The 21,558-nt window shown below is 48.2% G+C and overlaps 4 protein-coding genes and 1 non-coding gene across 5 annotated transcripts; 3 read left to right on the top strand and 2 right to left on the bottom strand.

The window, feature by feature from the left end:
- Window positions 1–488: 488 nt before the first annotated feature.
- Window positions 489–12,486, bottom strand: MGYG_00355 (lovastatin nonaketide synthase; the record flags this gene model as incomplete). Its single annotated transcript, XM_003176217.1, has 5 exons — window positions 489–3,203; window positions 3,302–11,708; window positions 11,771–11,954; window positions 12,020–12,164; window positions 12,226–12,486. 5 exons carry the CDS (start codon window positions 12,484–12,486, stop codon window positions 489–491), a joined length of 11,712 nt encoding a protein of 3,903 aa, XP_003176265.1.
- A 1,867-nt stretch (window positions 12,487–14,353) lies between these two features.
- Window positions 14,354–14,467, top strand: MGYG_10001. The gene has a single exon (XR_001951121.1). It is a non-coding gene; the product is annotated as a 5S ribosomal RNA (ribosomal RNA).
- A 661-nt stretch (window positions 14,468–15,128) lies between these two features.
- Window positions 15,129–16,710, top strand: MGYG_00353 (hypothetical protein; the record flags this gene model as incomplete). Its single annotated transcript, XM_003176216.1, has 3 exons — window positions 15,129–15,425; window positions 15,485–16,087; window positions 16,159–16,710. The coding sequence occupies 3 exons, from the start codon at window positions 15,129–15,131 to the stop codon at window positions 16,708–16,710; spliced, it is 1,452 nt and encodes a 483-aa protein (XP_003176264.1).
- Window positions 16,711–17,807: 1,097 nt separating this feature from the next.
- MGYG_00352 (hypothetical protein) lies at window positions 17,808–19,061 on the bottom strand (the record flags this gene model as incomplete). Its single annotated transcript, XM_003176215.1, has 1 exon — window positions 17,808–19,061. One exon carries the CDS (start codon window positions 19,059–19,061, stop codon window positions 17,808–17,810), a length of 1,254 nt encoding a protein of 417 aa, XP_003176263.1.
- Window positions 19,062–20,352: 1,291 nt separating this feature from the next.
- Window positions 20,353–21,261, top strand: MGYG_00351 (hypothetical protein; the record flags this gene model as incomplete). Its single annotated transcript, XM_003176214.1, has 1 exon — window positions 20,353–21,261. One exon carries the CDS (start codon window positions 20,353–20,355, stop codon window positions 21,259–21,261), a length of 909 nt encoding a protein of 302 aa, XP_003176262.1.
- Window positions 21,262–21,558: the final 297 nt, after the last annotated feature.

Here is a 21,558-nt window from a genome sequence, read left to right as displayed (position 1 = left end):
GTGAAATGCAGTCTATATTCGAGGTCTATATGCTAACTATTCGAAACACAAAAAGGGGAGACTCAAGTTGAGATCTTTGCCGGGCAGGCTGGTGACGCTCTTCTTGATGGCTTCCGTACAGGGACAAATTATATGGACGGCCAGGCAACGATGGGCCAGCATCATGCCAGAATCCAGGAAACAAACAGACAGGAAAGTAACTAAACAAGACAGACAGAAAGACAGAAAGACATTAGTGCTCCATAAGCTGAGTATCGCAGTGACAAAGGAAATAGGTTTTTTTTTTCTTTATTTTTTTCTCGTTTGCTCTTTTTTTTGGCGGTTTTCGACATAAATCATGCAACTCCCCAACGCCTGGCTAACGACTCGAAAGGAACGAGAGTGGTGGACAGTGTTTGCTTGGGCTGCTGGTTCTCGTTTCTCTCTGGTTCTTCTCTCTGGTTCATTGACGGTGGTGTTTTTGATGTTGGTTGGGCAGTGATTCGCTCCTACGCCTTGGGCGAGCGAGCCATCTTCTCCTTCTCATAGACAGCCTTCAGGACATCAACGCCGATGCTGAAGCATGGCTCGACACCCAGGTCCTTGAGTATAGCCTTGGTCTTTCTTTGGTCAAGCGCAAACATGTTGTGGCCGACCTCAAAGTAGCTCTTGAGCACCGTCCATCGGATCTCCGCGCCGGGCTCCGTGTCGATACGCTGCATTCCATCAAGCCAGTCGTCCTTGCTCAGGATCTCTGCCTTCACGCCGGGCTCAGACTTAATCTCGGCCATCATGTCGACCAGCTGGGGGGTCTTAACCGGGCTCGGGTTCGTGATGTGGTGGATCGTAGCGACGTTCTCTTGACGGCTCAGTCCGTCAGACAGCGAAAGAGCACGCACACACTTGGTCATGTAATCGATCGGGATAAAGTCGATCACAAACTCCAGGCCGCGCTGGCCGATCTTGGGGATGCCGTTGGATTCCACGATGCCGAGAACCATGCGGCGGGCGAAGCTGTCGTCGGGCTCGATTCCTCCCGTCTCGGTGCTGGCGGTGATGGCAGAGGCACGGTAGATGGTGCAAGGGATACCTCGGGATGCAGCCTTCTCGATTAGCATCTCAGACGCCCATCGTGATTTGAAGTAGCCGAAGCGGCTGGTGCCTTCAGGTGTAAAGTGGCTGGCACTGGTCTCCTGGGTGACTGGACGGCCTCTTCGCTTGCGGATGGTGGTCTGCCACGATTGAATGTGCATGACAGACCAGGTCGATAGGTGGTGGATGTGAGTCTTAACCCGGCCAAGAGTCGCAAGTTCGACGATCTCGCGGATAGGTTCCACGTTGAAGCTTCGAAGGTCGTCATAAGATTGAAGAAGAGAGACGTGGGAGGCAAAGTTGTAGATGGCTTGGATCGTCTGGCCGAGCTGCTTGAAGTCGGAGGCTGACAGACCCAGGTGTGGGTGAGCCATCGCACCGGGGACACACTGGATGCGGGAAGTAACAGCATCACGGTCAGGGAAGAATTGCAGTAGGTCCCACTGGTCCAACACCTTGAAAACACCCTCAGAGGTCATCGGCTCCTCAAGACCAAGAACATGAATTGTCAGTTGGGGGCTTTCTCGGAGTAGGGTAGCGAGCATGTGGATTCCGTGGAAGGACTCAACACCGGTAAGGAGAACGTCAGTAATCTGAGATGGAGAAATGTCAGGTAGGCTTTGGTCTAGGGTATACTGAGGAGCGTCGATCAACTCGGTCTCCTTGTCCCAGTCAATTTCACCGTCAGTGGCATCTTTGGATTTGCTCCAGATGGCATGAGCAATGCCCATAGGAGTCGGCTTTTCAAACATCATTGCCAGCGTTGGGGTAACCTTGAGAACACGCTTGAGTCTCGCTTGCAGTCTGAGCATAAGAATGCTCTGGCCACCGAGCTCAAAGAAGCTGTCATTGACCCCGATCTCTTGGTCTGCGGGCAGTTTCAAGATTTCCTGGAAACCTTGCAGGACAGTATTGACAAGTTTATCGTCAGGCTTATCGTTGGACGCGGAAACTTGAGATTCAACCGTTTCAGTTGCAGCGGTAGGGAAGGTCAAGGAAAGCTCGCAGTTGAGGAGACGTTGGCGGTCGACTTTTCCGCCAATGGTGACTGGGAGGGCATCGAGGAATTGGTAACCATTTGGAAGCATATAGTTGTTCAAATGCTGGCCTGCCTTGTTGTTCAGTTCAAAGGCAAAAGCTTGTTTGCTCTTCTGGTCGGCGAATGGCTTCTTGGTAACAACGAATGCAATCAATTGGCGGTTATCGGTGATATCCTGAGAATCAGCTGTGGTGGGTGAACGGGCAACGACTGAAATATCGACAATCTGTGGTTCTCCGGATTCATCCTTGGACTCCACAAACAGTCTCTGCTCGACCTCACCAAGATCGATACGGAAGCCTCGAAGCTTGATTTGCTTGTCTCCAGCAATGCGGCCGTGGAACTCCAGGCTTCCGTCCGGGCGGAATCGACCCTTGTCACCACTTCGGAACATTCTCGTCCAGCCAGCTTGACGGTCTTCGTCAGAACAGAAGGGATCAGCTACGAATGAGTTTCGGTTCGCCTCCGGTCGGTTAAGGTAGCCAAGGCCAACTTGAGCGCCTCCGACAACAATCTCACCAATGAATCCTTCTGGGAGGGGCTGGCAGTTCTTGTCAAGGATATAGTGCCGGGTGTTTGCCATGGGGAATCCAATAGGAATGCTGACTTCATCTTCACTGGGGTATTCAACTTGTTGGATGGTGGTCTGAACCACAAGCTCACTAGGACTCCAGGTGTTTAGGACCACAGCTGGGGTTCCGAGGTCGTAGAATGCCCTGGCAACACGGACTGGCAGTCGTTCACCAGCGAAATAAGCAATTCGATATTTTCGGATGTTTTGGAGGTTTGGCTTTGCGTTTTCGATGAGAAGGGCGAATTGGGTAGGAGTGAAATAAGTAACAGTAACCTGAGAGGACTCCATATATTTGGCGAGAGCAACAGGGTCCTTTCGAGTAGCAGCGGTAGCAACACAGACGCGAGCGCCGCAGGTAAGTGCAGAAAAAATTTGAACAATAGATAAATCAAAACAAATAGAAGAATGATGAAGGAAACGGTCTTTGGCGGTAAACTTATAGTCATGATGCAGAGTGCTAAGCATCTCTTGAGTGTTTGATTGACTCAAAACTACACCTTTTGGGGTGCCTGTGCTTCCCTTTGAATACATTAAAATCAAATTTCATTCTCAAACGACAGTGTAGATTCAAAGCGCTCTTCACCATAGCAGGGGAGTGTAGAGAAGAAGAAACTTACCGAGGTGTAGATCATGTAGAATGGATCATTGTTCGCAGTCTTGTGTGGCCCCTGAATAGGCTGTGATGGTTCCGAGATGTTCTCAATAACAACACAGTCCAAAGGGGAAGTGGCCTTGCTGGAGATCTCCTTAGCTCTGGCTTCGAGCTCCTTTTCAGCTAAGAGAAGCTTCATTCCGGAGTCATTGGCCATGAAAGAGAGGCGTTCGGTAGCGAAGCTGGGATCGAGGGCGACATAACCACAGCGCGCAAAGAGAGTACCAACCATTGCGGAAATTGCGTTTACTCCAGGGCTAGAGAAAATTCCAATTTTGGACCCAGAATCGATTCCCTTAGATTCAATGGTAGCCGCGATTTTCTCTGCCTTGTCAACGAGGGTCTTGTAGTTGATGCTGCTTCCGTTGGAAGTCTCGATAGCCACATCGTTGGGATACTGCCGGGCGATGTCCATGATACGGGCGGCGACTGACTGGTTCTCCCAGGTGTTTTCAGTGAAATCCATGGCAAAGAAGTTGTTCTTCAAGTGAGAAAGTTCCTTTGGGCCAACCATTGAGATTTCAGAGATTGGTTGGCGATGGTCGCGAATGGCACTGTTCATGAACGCGATAAAGTTATCCAAGAAACGTTCCATCTCAGAGTTTCCATATAAGGTGCTGGAGAACTCAAGGGAGAGCTTTAGTCCTTCGTCAGGGTCCTCGGTTGCCTCAAGTTGCATTTCACTGGCAGTGGGAACATCCTTTCCTCGGATATCAATCATGGTGAAATCATCAGTAGAGTAAGTTGGGATCTTTCCATGCATCTGATAGTTCACAACAACTTGGCCGAGTGGGAAGTACGCTGGGTTCCTTGGGACACCAACCGCATCAACAATGAGGTCGAATGGAACATTGGAGTGAGATAAAGATTCGAGAATCAGACCGCTCATTTCACGAAGGAAACTCTCAAAGTCAGCATCGTTATTAGTAGAGCATCGGACGGGAATAACGTTGACGAAGAACCCAACGGTATCGCTAACAGATGGGTGAGGTCTGTTTCCGTCAATCATGTGGATAGTCAAATCATCCTGTTCTGTGTAGCGGTAGATGAAGGCTCTGAAAGCGGCCATGAGGAACTGGGCGGGGGTTATTCCAAGACGAGCGCAGACTCTCTTCATTCTCTGGTGGGCACCCTTCTTTAGCAGGCCTTGGTGTATGCTCCTCTTGTAGTCGTTGGACTCTGGTCGCTCGGCTTTTGCGAATGGGAGCAATTTGGTCGGGCCGGGAAGGTCATGGTACTTGGCCTTCCAGAAATCGACATCCTTTTGTTGCTCCTCAGACTGAAGACGGTCGTTGTGCCACATAGTAAATTCGGAGTAGCAGGCGGCAGGTTGTTTGACACCATCCAAGTCATCTCCGTTGCGCAGGCAGTTGTAAAGATTGCAAACTTGGTCGAGGAGAGACTCACTGCTACCACGGTCGAAGGAGATGTGGTGAGCGATGGTGACCACAGTGAACTCCTCCTCCCCAGTTTGGATTAGAGTAAAGCGGATGTTCTCTCCGTTCTCGATGTCAAGAGGCTCATGAGTTTGCTCTTCGATGAAATCCTCAATATCAGCCTCAACATCGTGAGCATCAGTGAAATCGAGGAAGTTGAGCTCCACAGAGCAGTCATCAGTGACCATCTGCTGGGCAAATGACTCTCCTTCAAAGTAGGCAGTACGAAGAACGTCATTTCGTCGCTTGAGCTCCTCAAGAGCCATTTGGAAGACTTGGATGTCAGGCTTGCCCTTAATAGTGGCGCATAGAGGCAAGTTCAAGAAGGACTTGTCTTCAATCAGATTGTGAATGAACCATAATCTTCTCTGGAAAGTAGACATAGGAACCTCATCCTCAGGAGACACTTTGAATGACCTTTCACCAAGGGGGTGATCTCCAGCAACGTTCGTGCTGGATGATCGAGCAGCCCGTGATGATGTTTGTTGCTTGCTGGTATCTTCTGTCTCGGCCTCTTCCAACACAACTGCTTCTGAAACCTTCTCAACCAAACCGCGAATGCTTGAGCTTCCAAGGACATCAAACAGAGCAAGTTCAACACCAACAGTCTTGAAGAACCATTTGCGAATCTCAATGGCGACGATACTGTCAAGGCCATAATCAGCAAGACTGCGGCTGGGCTGCACGTTTTCGATATCGATAGACAGAATGAGAGCAATCTTTTCGATAAACGCATCAATCAGAATATTAAGCCTATCATCAGCTGTGTCCGCAGCGCGAAGAAGGGCCATAACACTCTTCTGAGCCTTGCCAAGATTGCCAGAGGAGGTGAAGTCATGGTTCTGGTAGATGTTCTTCATGCGTGGGCCGGAGGTCCAGTAGTAGTCAGGACGTCTCATGTTAAGACCAGTGATTGTTTGATGGGCATCAAAGCCATTGCTGTCGAGGGTCTTGTACTGGTCCCAAGAGACGGATGTTTCGATTTGGTGGAATAGCTCTTCTTCATTGACTGGGTCATAGCCAACTCGTTCCATAACAGCTTGAAGCTGGGCATCTTCAGACACTGCACCAATACCGACAACCATACCAATATCCATGGTGGTGGCAGGTAGGCCGTTCTCTCGTCGGTATCGGCAGATTGAATCAATATAAGAGTTGGCGGCAGCGTAGTTTCCTTGTCCCTTAGTTCCAACAGCACCAGAAAGGGAGGAGAAACAAACGAAGAAATCAAGGGGAATATCAAGGGTAGCCGTATGGAGGTTGTAGGTTCCCATAACCTTGGGCGTTGTGCAAATTCTCCATTGGTCGAAAGACATCTTGTCGAAGGGCGAATCTTGGAGAACCATAGCAGCCTGGAAGACACCTGCAAGGTTGTCTTTGATGTTTTGAACGCAGTTGTTCACTCCGTCAAAGTTTGCTACATCGGCTTTGAACACTTGAACATTAACATTTCGGTCCTCAAGCCATTGGACAACAGCCTTAGCCTCAGGCTTATCCGCACCAGAACGAGAAAGGAAAGCCAATTTTCGGGCTCCACGGCGGTAAAGCCATTCAGCAAGCTTCTGGCCGAGACCACCAAGGCCACCAACAAGGAGATATATCTTGTCTGATTTGAGAGTTGCCTTGCTATCGTTGGTGTTTGGCTGCACAAGGACTTGGTTGTCATCTCCAGGAACTAGAACGACTTTACCAGCTACATTTCCAAGCTGAAGCATGCGGAAAGCTTTCTCTGATTCAGCATACTCGAGCTCAACGGTAGGAATGGAGCGAATCTTTCCTTGCTGGAACAGTTCGCAGCACTCCTTGAATAATTTGGTAGCAATTGATCGGTTCTTCAAGTTAAACATCGTAACCAAATCAACACTGGCAAAAGTGGCATTCTTTCTGAATGGGTCCATGTCAATCCTGCTGTTCTGGTGGATATCTCGCTTGCCAATTTCAATGAATCGACCGAATGGAGCAAGGCAGGTCCATGTAGCATGGAGAAGCTTGCCAGCAAGGGAGTTAAGGACAACATCCACACCCCAGCCATTGGTAAGGCGGTGGACACCCTCAACAAATGAGTCATCACGGGAGTTGAGGATTTGCTCGTCAGTAAGGCCATAAGTGTTCTTGAGGAGATCCCTCTTAGATTGAGAGCCGACAGTGGCAATGATCTTGGCTCCAACCAATTGGGCAACTTGAATAGCCATCTGTCCAACACCACCGGCGGCTGCATGGATTAGAACGGTCTCACCTTCCTTGAGTCTAGCTGCCTCAACGAGGGAGAAATAGGCAGTAGAGAGAACCAGGGGGAAGGCGGCAGCTTGTCCAAAGGTTAGAGAACCAATCTTGGCACAGTAACAAGCTGGGTTGCGAGCAATGGTCCGATGAGCACCCTCGCCAGGACGGAGTGCGACGACACGGTCACCAATCTGGAATTCTTCATCCGAAACTTTGGATCCCTTGCGGATGACGACACCAGCACATTCGTCTCCAAGTTTGTAATCCTCGATGATACCCATACTGAGAGCAATGTCACGGAAATTGATAGCAGATGCTTTAACAGCAATTTCAAGCTCATCGTCTTTGAGAGGCTCATCGGTAATCTCAGTGTCGTCGGCAAACGAGAGGGTTTCCAATAAGCCAGGTCGTCCAATAACGAGCTTGAGTGGCCTGTTCTTCTGGTGCAATGGTTGCATTGTGGCTTGGTGATTGTAGCCTCCAGCAATCTTTGAGTTCAACTCGTCATTGGCGTGCAGACGGGAGACGTGGATTTGGCCATTTCGAAGTGCAATTTCCTCTTCATGGAGGGTTGGGTTGAGGATACGGAAAATGAGTTCGGCAGAGAGATCAGCCTTAGCAGACTTGGTAATATCAAGAATTGCAATCCTCAAGTCTTCAGTTTCGTGACGAACAGAGCGAGCAAGACCTGGGAACATGGCTTGCTCTGGGCAGGGGCAATCCATGAATGTACCCTGGCTGAGCCAAACGATATTGCGGTTTGCATCGCTTGTGAGGGACTGAACTGCCTTGAATTCGTTCAAAGCCTTGGATGGCTCATCATAGAAGATGTTGACATCGAGGGCGTAGAGGGAAATGACATTGTCGTCCATGCGTGTGCCGTTTCTGAGTGATAGGAACTCCTTTCTAGTAACTTTTGCTGAGGTGGTTGACTCAATTCGTTGGGCAAGAGCTTCAGTCTCAGCAGATGGATTGGATGGCATAAGAATGGTCAAGGTCTCGGGGGTGAACGATGATTCCTCACCGGCCTTCAACACGATGACATCTGAAGTGGACCATAACTGTCTAAGATTGTCGGCGGCGGGGGCCTTTGCGGGATGGGATATAACAAGGCCATTCTCGTTGAGTTTCTCAATGGAAGCAGCTTCGGCTGAGGAGGAGACAATAATAACATCGAACTTCTCCTCATCGAGGGGGGCGTCAAGGGAAACAAGACCATTCCAGCGCTCAACAAGGGGAGTGAAGCTTGCCTCTTCTGCCGAGCCAACAGGTACCACAGTCATCTTGCCAAACTTGCGTCTCTCTCCATTAGAGCCGCCAAGATGGTTGAGGATATCCAATGTAGAGGTGTGGGAATCTGAGTAGTGAAGGAATTGCAGGTTAGGGTTCTGGTGGACGTAAAGGTCAACAATCTCGGGGACGCTGAGGTTTTGGGCTTGACCGGGGGTCAGGAACTCGAAAGCTGGCTTCCACTGAATGCCAAAGAAAAGTGTTCTCTTCTGTTGGTCATCAGCATCACTTCCAAGACTGGTCAGTTCTAAGCCTTCAATATCCGCAAGGAGACGGCCATCCTTGGATTCAATACCGATATTGCTAATAGCGACACGGGGTCCATGCATCCAGCTGTCAACTGCAACATTGGCCTTGAACCCATCACACTTGTACTCCTTGCGGTTAAGGAGACCAGAAATCTTCAAAGAGCGCATAAAAGTGGGGATAAATGACTCTGTGATGCTGTGGCCCATGAGACCTTCAACTGCAGCAAAGATTGGATGCAAGGAAGAATCCAAGAATGTAGGATGGAGGACACTGGCGCTGGAGTCATCGGTAGTAGAAACCCTCTTAGGTTCCCAGGTGATTTCTCCGGTTGCGAATCCTTTACCACACTCAACGTTCCCACTGAGGCACTGGAAAGCCGGTCCATAGTGAAGGCCGATCGTAGCAAGTCGTTGGTAATATTTAGTATGGGCCAAAGTTCTATTGCTGCTGGCTCGAAGTTCTGAAGCAGGAGCACGCTGCTTAATGCGATGGACGGGACGCTCTTCACCCATCTCAACTTGAATCAGTCCAGTACAATGCTCCCTCATTGAATCACCATCAAAGGAGAAAATAGCGAATTCTTTCCAGGTTGAGTAAACAGTCTTGGCCGATTCAGTTGCTGGACGAAGCTCAAGCAAAACCTCGGTGCCCAAGTCACTGTTGCTGACCATTAGGGCAGACTTAATGGCAATGTCGCGGAGGTGGATCTCCTTGATTGGGTCTTCGGGGTTACCAAGGCGGATAGCAGCCTCGATAGCCATGGTAATATACCCAGCTCCTGGGAAAACAACTTTGCCAGAAACTGCATGGTCCACAAGCCAGGGCATCTCAGCCAAGCGGAGATAGTTTCGCCATCTTGGACGGTCTTCAAGGCATCCAGGCATCTGAGCACCGAGAATTTGGTGTCGGAATTTGCGAAGACGGTGACTCTTGATGACACGGGTTTCAGACCAGTATCTCTGGTGATCCCAGGCATAGCTAGGGAAGTCAAGAAGTTTATTACCACTGTCAACAGTAACAAGGCTGTTGTTCGCGTCAATGTACTTGTCCTGGTTAACGGCAGGGATGTCAACAGGGTATCCCATAGCGAACAATTGACCAGCAGCGCTGAGGATGCTATCGTAAGCAGCAACCTTTCGATCGAGAACTCCGATGTATGGAAGTTTGACGTTAAGAGAGTTAAGAGTCTGGTTGGATGGTCCCTTCAGAGCAGGGTGAGGGCCGACCTCAACCAAAACGTCAATGTTTTGCTCATCGTCCTCGTCGAGCACAATTCCGGTAAGGGCGTCGGAAAACTTGACTTGGCCAGTCATGTTAGCAGCATAATAAGCTGGTCCCATGGCTTGATAGTCGGCAACTCGGGCAGTAACACTGGAGAACATGCGAGCAGTTGGAGGCTGAGGGGCAAATCCGGGATGGTTCTTCAGAGCACGCTCATATCCAGGGGCGAGTGGAAGCATGTGGTGACTGTGGAAAGCTTGGCCAACCTGGAGACGGCGAGCAAAGACTTTGCGTTCAGAGAGCTTAGCTTGAAGTTCAACAACAGCATCTTCGTCGCCAGAAACAGTGAAACTAGTGGGACTGTTCATGGCAGCAACCGCAATGCGGCCAGCGTATGGCTTGAGCTCATTAGTAACCTCGACTTCTGTGAGACCAACGGCCATCATAGCGCCAGGGACGCTATCAGAGCTAGCAGCTGCGTTGCCCATGTAAAGACCACGGTAGTAGGCAGCCACCATGGCATTAGAGAAAGACAAAATTCCAGCCGCGTAAGTAGCAGCCAGTTCACCACTAGAATGTCCAACAACAGCAGACGGGCGTATTCCCCAGGAAGCAAGGAGGTTAATCAGAGCAAGCTGAAGGGCAGTGCAAATTGGCTGAGAGAATCGAGTCTCACTTAGGCGAGAATCCTCTTGAGATCGAAGAAGCTCACCAACAACGGTCCAGTCAGGCTTATCGGGAAGAGCCTGGAGAACTTCATCACACTTTTCCAGGGACTGACGGAATAGGGGGCTCATTTCAATGAGCTGGCGACCCATTCCCCACCACTGAGCACCTTGGCCGGTGAAGACAAAACCAAGTCGTGGAGTGGAAGTCATCTTGCTAGCCCAGGCAGCCACTGGGAGCGGTTCCTTGAGACTGCTAAAAACAGCTTCGTTGGTTGCTCCGTAAGCAAAAGAGCGGAAATCGTGCATGCTTCGCTCAATGCTAAGGGTAGTAGCAAAGTCCGCAATGCTGATATCAGGGTTAGCTTCCAGGTAAGCTGCAAGTTTATCAGCCATCAGTTTGCCGGCCTTGTCAGAGTGGGAAGTAATTGGTGCAAGGTAAGGGCGGCCCTTGGTCATCTCAACATAAGGTTCTGGAAGAGCAAGCTTCGTAGAAGATGGGCGGTTATATTCCTCCAATATGATATGGGCGTTGGTGCCTCCATATCCGAAGCTGTTAATGGAGACACGTCTAGCAACACCTTCGCTAACAGTCCACTCAACAGGCTCAGTGGGGATGCGTAGCTTCCATCCCTTGAAATCGACCTCAGGATTGGGGGTGTTGAAATGCATGTTTGGAGGGATTTGGTGTTTTTCCAAGGCCATCGTTGCCTTCATAATACCCGCTAATCCAGAGGCACCTTCAAGATGACCGATGTTCGTCTTGACAGAGCCGATCCAGAGAGGTTCATCACGGGTAGAAGCGAAAACAGAGCTGAGAGCACGGAGTTCTCGGGGGTCTCCAGCTGCGGTACCAGTACCGTGGCATTCGACATATTGAGTATCAGCAGGGCTGAGGCCAGCCTCTTTGTAGGTTCTTTCAATCAAGGCCGCCTGGGCCTGAGCCGATGGGAGAGTGATTCCCTGCTTCTTTCCGTCATGGTTTGCACCAGATGCTCTGATAATAGAGCGGATTCGGTTTCCTTCAACCTCGGCACGGGATTGCCTCTTCAAAACAACTGCGGTGATACCCTCACCACGAACGTAACCGCTACCAGCCTTATCTCCATGGCGGCAACGACCGTCAACGGAAAGCATACCAAGATCGGTCATGGTCACAAAGATATTTGAATCGAAATGAAGAGCAGATCCGACGATAATGGACAAATCGGATTCACCGCTGCGAAGAGACTGGTTTCCAAGGTGCAGAGCAACAAGGGAGGAGGAGCAAGCGGTATCAATGGTAACACTAGAGACATTTTTGTCAATTACTAGAATCAGCTGTAGGTACTTGTATTGATGAATCCTTACCTAGGACCGTGCAAATCATAAAAGTAGGAGATACGGTTGGAAAGAATGGCATCACCAGTTCCGGTCACGGTGTACTTGGGATAGTATTCCAAATCCTTGGTAATCATAGAGTTGTAGTCGTTGGTGAAGCAGCCACAGTAAACAGAGGTTTGGCTACCACGGATTTCGTCAAGGGTAATGCCAGCTATTAGTCGTCAGTTGAGGGTATTCACAAAAAGAAAAGTAATGGGATAAAGGCTTGTTTCATACCATTTTCCAGTGCTTCGTAGACAACTTCAAGCAAGAGACGCTGCTGAGGGTCCATGGCCTCAGCTTCCTTGCCGGAAATGTGGAAGAAACCAGCATCGAAGAGGCCAAGGTCCTGGTCAAGGAAGTAACCATATTTGGCATTGGTCTAAGAAAATTAGAATCAAAGCCGTTGATATTTGCGTGACAGGGGCTGGAAGTAAACATACCGTTCCCTTGTTAGTTCCGTCAGGGTGGTAGTAAGCGTCAACATTGAAGCGGTCGGAGGGCATCTTCTTCTGAACGTCACGCTGGGTCATGATGTTATCCCAGAGCTTGGAAGGAGAGGAAGCCCCAGGAACTCGACAGGCCATGCCGATGACAGCGCTGAAGTCATCGCGAGGGGTTGGCGCAGTAGTAGCGCTCGAAACCGTTTCATTGTCAGAGACGTAAGGGGTGTTAACACCTGAGGTGCTAGTCATGGTCTCCATTGCTGCGTGGTTTTTTTGAAGATTAGTAGCAAAAAAGGGGGGACGGTCTTAACCTGAGATTTTGAATATGTTCGGATGTTATTCGGTAGGTTGAAAGTCCGAAGCGGAGGACTATAGGTCGGTGCGTATTAGTTACTAATATGTATTTTGAGTATACAATATCCAGATTATCGATATCGAACCGCTGGATGGTTGGTAGAGCACTGAAGAGGGAAAAAAAACAAAGTCTATAATGTATGCTCAATATAAATATTGAGATAGATTGAAGCGAAAGGGGTGATCCCAGAAGCAGAGCGCTTAGAGGAAGTAGATAGATAGATGGAAGTAAGTATCAAGAAGAACACAGAGAGAGAACCAAATCAGCCCGGCAATGATTTAATTCTGGAAAGAAATCTTGCAACCGTCTCGGGGCCAGAAGAGTATTTGACTTGTTCTCGACATCTCAGCCATCCCCTACCATCTTGAAATATGACTAAGGCTTGCATGGTAGGAACAGTCGAAGTCGCCGTGCAGAAAAGGATAACGGGTAGTTTCCAGACCCCTATGAAGGCGGCCTATTGGTCAGAGGAGCTTTGTGCTGAAAGAAGGTAAAGCGAGTACTCGAGGCCAAAGCTTCTGTGTCGGCCAGCTCGGGGAGAGTGGCCGCCAGAATACCAGGGCTGATGTATTCAGCCCCCTTGTAGGTTCAAACTTGGGTAGATTAGATGCCATTAGTTCGAGAAAAGAGAGCCCCATAGACTAGGGACCCGAAGCTAAGCTGACATTCTTTCCTCCATGCAGAGAGAGCAAATAGACATCAAACCCTAGTCTCGCGTGGCTTATCCCCTGCAAGAGGATGCGGGACTCCATAGCGTGGTATGGAAGGGCCCAGTATGTTGGCACATGGCATAAAGGCTGAAACCGCTTAACGCGAGGCTGGAGGAACAAATGCATCCTTGGTGGTAAATCCTCCGCGAAGGCTCGGGGGCGAATACCGAGTACTGCCCCATCTGTACTATTGCTACAGCCCAAAGAAGCTAAATATGGATTCCGCGCGAAATAGACCCTTGCATCTACTCGGTAGCTGCATGAATTTGGTGAGATAATCAACGATTCATCCCATCAGGTACAGGTGGGACTTTCGAGATCGGCCGAATGTCAATGGAGAGAAGAGCTCCAGAAGCCTATTGACACATCCTGATGTACCCATCTTGAGCTGACTGGCAGCCAGATGCATGTATACGAGGACAGAGCCCCCCGTGCAAAAGGCTGAGGATGAAGTTGTTGAATTATCGATCGTGAAGTTTGAGTTGTGGAGGTTGAAGATTGTTGATGTTGGAGCTGACTAAGCAGTTCGAGACATTGAGCTGGGACTTTGAGTTTGACTTCATCAACATCAACAAGCACAAACAACAAGAAGAAATGATACGAACTGTTTTCATTGCTGGCATGCTTAATGCTTCCTTCTTCTTGCCTGTCTGCCACTCTTCCATGTGGCAATTGTCTCGGCGCATGCTGACAAGCCGGCATAAGATTGCTTACTGCTGGACGCCGTGACGGCCTCTCGTATCGTTTTACCTCCGGAATCCTATGGCGTTGTAACAGTTAGATCTCCGCAGAATCAAGGCGAGGAGACGGGAAACATCTCCCCATGCCTCTATCTCAGGATATGTTGCATGGACTAATACTGGTGTCTCCTCCTATGTGACTATTCGTTCAAACAAGACACGAGATAACTAGTGAGCTACTTTGCAAATCTTCACCGTCAGCTAAGCTTCACAGTTGACGCAGCATTAGGACATGAAGCCTGCATCTCATCACAAAGTAAGCACCGCCCGCAATAACCTCCTGCTCGATATCAATCCTCTCCTCTATGTGTCTAGCACATACGACCACAGGAAGTGGAAAACAGAGCTTCCCGTCCGCTCAGCTGTACTTAAGCCACTTGCCGGCCGGTTAGTAGTTGGGTGGGTGACCACCAGCGAATCCCGGCTGTCTGTATGTAGATATTTTTTGATTTTATTTTTGCCGTCTACGGTATGTCCCATTATCCCCATCAATAAGGGATGATGCAAGTGATGGATAGCTAGGGAAATACGCAGCGTATATATCATTGAAGGTTTCTCCAACAAAGTCGCAGTTTTGCCCGGAAAACCACTGTACAAGTGCTTAGCTCCCGTTCCTAGTTAAGCATGCTGAAGGGCAGAAGCTAATTCTGCATAAAAGTCCTATTATCTTCCCATTCTCGCATAATTGGTCTACCAGTCGGGGACAGCGCACGAAATAAGGCCACTATTAATGATCCGTTACGCGTCGGGTGCTAGATACACCAACCAAGAGTAAAGGAACCGGACTCATCCATGAGCGACTTGCAACGGCTGGTTGTCCGCTACTTTTATCCTTACGGAGCCTTTTTTACATCCGATGCCTCGTTGATATGGCAACTGTGGACTTATATATATACACGGCCTCTGCTTTAGCACTGTCATAGTTTGTCTGTTTCCTGTGGTGTATGGAATCTGGTTAATTCCTACAGACCGCGTCCTCGTCTTATCTCGTCTTCGTGTGATACCCTTCTTTTTCAATACCTCCAGTAGCTAGATACCTGCTCCCTGCCTATTGGGTGATTCTTTAACTCTACATTTACAATATTAACCACCGTCATGTTTGTTGACTACATCCGGACGGCCTTGACACAGCCGATCAACATAATACCGGCCATCATCGTTCTCATTGTTATTTTCAAAATCCGAGCATGGTCTAAGGATGATGGTATTCCATCTGTGAAATCGAACATTCCTGTCGTCGGAAACCTCCTCGACTATGCTAAGGATATGGAAAAATATGTGCGTGAGTCGGGCAAGAAATACGGACAGGTCTTTCAGATCAACCTCCTCCTTACCAACACCATCTGGCTTAATAGCCCTGCCTTAAATAAAGAATATCTTTTTGCTCGTGAGGTAAGTGTTATCTTTCTGTTTCAGGATACAATAAACGGCCCTATCTAACTAGTCAACAGGATGTTTGGTCATTCGGTGATGGCATGGGCGTGTTCCTGAACAAAGTCGTTGTCCCAAACTTCTTCGACCAGCTTCGCGTTCTTGTAGGGTCCCTTAGCAGAGGGATTTCCAACAACGCAGCCATCACCCATTATACCAATTTGGCTGGAATTGAAACCGAGAAGGCAATCGCGGACTGGGCAGACCGCAAGGAACCCCTGAATCTTTTCAAGGATACCTCTTACATTGTACACAAGATAATTGTTCAGTGCATGATGGGCCCAGATTTCTACGATGCTGCTGATGAACTTTTTGACCTTCTTCACGTCATGGAAGCTAATCTGGGCAGTATCTGGAACTTCATTCTCCCCGAATGGCTCCCTTATCCTGCTGCTAAGAAGCTATGGGCTGCTCGTGATCGCACCAAGGAGATATTCAACGTCCGTCTTGCCGCTCGGGAGAAGGAGCCAGAGAAATGGAAGAAGGAATTGGACTACATTTCTTATACCCTCCGAGACCCTGTCACCGCTCATTTGAAGGACAAATACAGTGCACTTCACACAGTTCTGATGTTTGCTGCCCATACAAGTACTGTTGCTGGCGTTGCCTGGACCATCATTGAGGTGAGAATCCCCAGTATTAAAACCATGTACCCACAAGGAACTTCAATCACTAACCAGGGATTTGAAATTAGCTTCTCAGAAATCCTCAATATCTCGAGCGTCTTCGCAAGGAACTTGCTGCTAACCCGAACCCAGAGGAGTCTGAGTTCATGGGTGCCCTAATGAAAGAAACTGTCCGCCACTACGTAGCATTCAACGACCTTCGCTTCACCCGACAACCAAAAACTCTTACTAACGCCGATTCCAAAAAGCCAATAACTATCCCCGCTGGTACTATGGTATCGATCTCCCCATATATCACCCACCATGACCCAAGCATCTGGGCGAACCCCAATGAGTATCTTCCAGAGCGTTGGATTGATGAGCCAAACCTCCAGAAGAAGATGAACGAGGGCAATAACATCCGCTATCTACCATTTGGTGCCGGGAGTCATCGTTGCCCAGGAGAGAAGATGGCGCTAATGATGATGAGAACTATTGTTGCCAAAATCGTTATGACCTGTGACATGGATTGGCCTGCTGGCCAGGCTAACCAAAACACCACCGACTTGGACTTTGCTAAAATAGGAAGCCCGTGGCTCAAGGGTGATATTCGCGTTAAGATTCAGCCCAAGATGAAGTAATTTATCACCCCATTTTTTTAACCCTGAGGCGAGCTATTGTTTAAAATATAGATTTTTCCTCTTCTAATCCTCTTCATGATTTTTTCTATTTTTGTCACATTTACTTCCATGTTCGGTTTTTACATACATTATGTTGCTTTATTTAGCCATTATCGAAAGACCTCCTCTCACATTCACCCACATTGCTGCTCAAATATTGCTTCGTGACTTCCATGAACTTATCGGTTTATTTTTCTCAAATTTCGACTCTCCACGGTTTCTTACGTGAAGTTATACCGCGAAGCTTAGACGCCTTGCATATTATTTACAGCTTATGTACTTGGAATGGACTACCATGATTGTGTTCCTGTATTTACCCATATCAAAAATAATTTACTCCCCTGAATGGTCGCTTATTCCTTTTAATGGTAGGCTAGATAAATCCAGATGCAGGACATAGTCGGGGCCAGAGTTGAGCTGCTCTAGATTTACATAGTCAGGCCTTGGAATATTTAAATGGTCAACTAACTAGTTAGTTAGTTACCTCGTATTCCAGTTCGTGCATTTTAATCCTGGAGGGCCTACCGGTACTAGTTTCCTTTCACTTGAGAGAGGATTGCTATGAAATTCCCTCCATCGGCCGGAGTATCTAATTCTAGACAGTAAACAGGCTACATTTGAATCAGAACTAACGGATATAAAAGAGTCCAAATGATTTGCCCAATCGCAAGGGTAATATCAAGCATGCTTCCCATGAATGATAGATATGCAATCAAATCACTTAATTGGAACAAGTCACACGTACTAGTAGACCATGATGGCTGCATCCAAGTGGTAAGATTACTTCCCCTGCAGGATGTTTCTGGGACTAGATTTTTAGGTAGGCGTTGATGGCTTAGGCAAATGAATGCTAGGTAGTTAAAAAGTGAAGATGTGAATAAATGTATTGATTTCTATGGACAAGGATGATTATTGCTATATTCACTTCAATATCACAATGTTAAAGAATGTATAGAAGAGGACTCTGGTTGGGACCAGCAAGCTGGAGATAAAGGTATTAATCTAAAATAAAATAGCTGTCAAGCCACAGGGAAGAAATGGTAGTGGAAAGAGAAGATTTAGTCACGGAAATCAGCCAGGCCAACCCTATTCTTTTCAAAGTCGAAGAGAATAACCTTATCCTTGGCAAAATTCTCGCCCAGGTTACCGATAATAAAGTTCTCCCCTTCGCCAACAACACGAACATTGAGGACACAGACGTCCTTGCCATCCATGGTCTTAGCCTTAGAGATGTAGTGCCGAGCCTCAATGCTCCAGACTCGGCGCCATTTGCCGAATTGGTATTTCACGGCTGGGAACGAATCAACTTTGCCGCAGTCAACGGAGTAGAACTGTTGCTTGCCATTGTTGGGAAGAGTGACCTTCGTAAGATTAACAGGTTGGGCATTGGTAATGGAAACAAGACGTCTGTAACTGGCAACAGACATAGCAGCACCGCGGCCGTAACTGGCATGATCAAAGACTACTGCAGAGCCTGTAGTGGTATTGAGAGCCTGCTCTTCATTACCGATAAAGTGTTTTGTGACGGGGATAGACCAGTAGTTATAGAAAGCCGGGTTATAGATAAAGTCGATGTCATTCACGATCGGGAAGACAATAGTATTGATCCACTCGATCCCACGCCATCCGATGTCCCTGTGATGATATCCGCCAAGAGTTTGAATGCCATCGTTTCCGTTGCATCGTTCTTTCGGCGGCGACTTATATCCTGGCTCATCGCTATAGCAATAAATGAATGATGTAATCCCAGAGTGGAATTTGTTCTGTTGGATCATCTGGTGGAATGGAGCCTGGATGGACGCGTTGTCTGACTTGAAGACAGGAGACATGCCAAAAATTCCGCTGAATGGGTACGGAAATGGCGCTTTCCAGTTCAATTGAGAGAGCTGGAGTGTGATTCGGGATTCGCGATCGCCGACTCGATACATATCGGAAGCAAAGACGGCGGTAAGATCCTTGTCCATAAAGAAATGGTTGGGGTTCCATGTTCGAGTTGGATATAGGTTGGTCTGGTTGACGAGGGAAGTAGACTGGGTCTCATTGAAGAGCCTCTGGCCAGGAGCAAGACAGCCAAAAGCATTATTGGTATGGTTGCACTTGGTAGAGACGGTGTATGCACCTATCCAGGTCCAATCAACGAAGAGTCTGGTGGCTTGGGCAGGAGTTCCGATGGTAATCAGGTCTGTATTGAAACCATTTTGATATAGCTTCAAAGGCAAATCAATCATGCTCTTTTGTCTATCATTGGGAGCGGCGCTTGCTTGGGGGATAGCCGCAGCCCCAAGGGCGACAAGGGTGAGGATTCCACGCATGATGTTAGGTCAAGTCGTACAGTTGAACGAGAAAAAAAGTAGATGAAACGATGCAAGTAGGATAGTCTCGCAGGCCAGCACGAAACTTGGTCAGAATTAGCGACTGAGACAGGTGTCGTTTCTCAAGTCCTCAATGTAATTTGTATGACCTAGAAGAAGTCGATGAAGATCGAAGGATGCTTCATCATATATATTGTCTCTGTTTCTCTTAACGTGAGGCAGTCACCGTTAACGCCAAAAGCCATTCATAGAATGGCCCCCAATAGAAGACTCCGTCCGGAGAGAAGCCATATCTCCTATGTTTGCGGCACGGATGCTAAGCAAGAAATGTCCGCTGTGTCTCGGCCTTGGACGCTCGAAGTCGCTGCGCTCGAAGCCTTGACGTTGACAGAAAGTTTCGGTACTTTAGTCACACCTATTTTTAGGTGCTTAATAAGTAAATACATTAGTAATTTCACGTGATCTCGCTTGGCATTTCCGAATATTTTTGTGCCCCTTTTTGAATATCAATATCGACGCCAACGACAACACATCATGCCAACTAAGTAACGAACTAACAAAGCTAGATAACTACATCATGATCCTTTGAGCTGCCCTGTCGTGAGACAAGGATGGTAGAGGACACACTAATCGAAGAAAGCCATCCCTGTGCTGTCACCTTCTAGAATACCAGCATCGCGTGGGCTCCGGGAAATATTACTCGTGCTTTTGATTCCAGGCTTTCAAGCCTCATCCTTCGTCCATCAATGCCACACGATTTCCACGTGTAGAAGCTGTAACAAGAGTGTCCCTTGCTAGCCACAGGCACTAATGTATACCCTGTGTCTTAGTTCTGGTTACCGGCGGCACTTTCTACCTATCGCCTACTCTTCCTCGCCAGCCATGGTCGACATGGAAAGGGATATCGCTAGGGCAAAGCTTCCAGCAGGAGCTGTCCCACTGCACCCAGAGCTGATACCTGTATAGATTTTTCGTCCAAAACAACCGACATGCTTCCATTTCAAAGCAAGCATGACTCTGAGAAGGATTTACATAGGAAATAGGGCAAATTTATCGAGGAGAGAAGCTGTGTCCAAGTCTTCTATTAATTTAAGAACCTGCCCGCATTTCCAAGAACCGGACCGGCTCTAAATTAAATCCAATATACATTCATTTCTCTCCCAGAATACAACGCAGGATTGAATCATTGCGTCCATTTTTCGTTGTCTGCTTTTGTTCAGAGCCAAGCAAAAGCAATCTATCCTCTTCACTAGACTTCCTTCCATTTGGCCCCCCATCCTACTGAAGCGCTATGGATACCATTACTCTCCTTCAGGGTGACCCTGACTCCAACCTCACTCCTCTGATTCTTGTCCACGCCATTTCTGGACTTGCGCTGCCATACTTTGCCCTCGGTCCTCTCTCCGAGATCGAAGAGGATCGTCCAGTATACGGCATCTCCTCACCAATGTTCACATCGACCTTGGCAAATCCATTAGATGGCACTTTGGCACAGCTAGCAGAGGAATATGTTGCAACTGTTCGTCGTGAGATCCAGCCTTTTGGGCCATACCTTCTAGGGGGCTGGTCTATGGGTGGCATGATCGCAATGGAGATGGCCGCTATACTCCAGGCACAGGGCGACGAAGTACCACATGTCATACTGATTGATTCAGTAAATCCAAAGTACTTTCCTGCATTTCAAGACAAGAAGCAGCACGATATACAAGCAGCAATTACCTATAATGCTATTGCTACCCGAATGAATGCCCCTGCGATCCCACTATTCCAATGCGGCCTGTTTGAAGATGACTATTATAGCAGCAGTGGTGAAGAGAGCAACAATGACAGCGATACTGAAGAGTTCACGGAAGAGCTTTCCGTTCCTGAAATGCTAGGCAGGATGAGGAAACATATCCACCAAGGACTTGGTGTTTTGGCCTCACAGAGCAGCAGGGTGGACGAGTTCGATTTTAGTGAGACAGAAGTTACGTTGATTAGATGCACAGTTCGCGACAGCATAGATTCCCTAGTCAACGACCGGCGCAAAATGCTCGCACAAAAGCGATCTCAGGACAATACACTACTGTGGCCCGCGCAATCATTCAAGTCGTTCAGGACCCTTACTATCGATGCTACACACGACGGCTGCTTTGATTCTGAGCACGCTGATGAACTGACATTCCTTGTCAAGGACGTGTTGGATAATCTTGACTACTGAGAGTAAAAACGCATCTTATGCGAAACCGACATATCCCACTTATTCGCACGTTTACATTTGCTTAACCTCAACTATTTCCTGTTATCAAGGACAGACTCAGGAGTCTCTGCGATCGCTTCTACTCGGCAAAACTGTGTTTTGGAGGTCCTATGCACACCGCAACCCAAAGTGCATACTGGAAACTTTATATCGATTGGCAGGAAACCAAAGGAGGGCCCCATACAAGATGGGTTGACGCACCCTCTGTTCAACTTTCTTTTGCAATCATATTTACTGGCTAGATAATTTCTCGCTTTT

This window comes from Nannizzia gypsea, genomic scaffold (genome assembly GCF_000150975.2).
Source record: "Nannizzia gypsea CBS 118893 supercont1.1 genomic scaffold, whole genome shotgun sequence".
NCBI classification, from domain to species: Eukaryota; Fungi; Ascomycota; class Eurotiomycetes; order Onygenales; family Arthrodermataceae; genus Nannizzia; species Nannizzia gypsea.
This window is presented reverse-complemented; position numbering and strand designations above follow the sequence as displayed.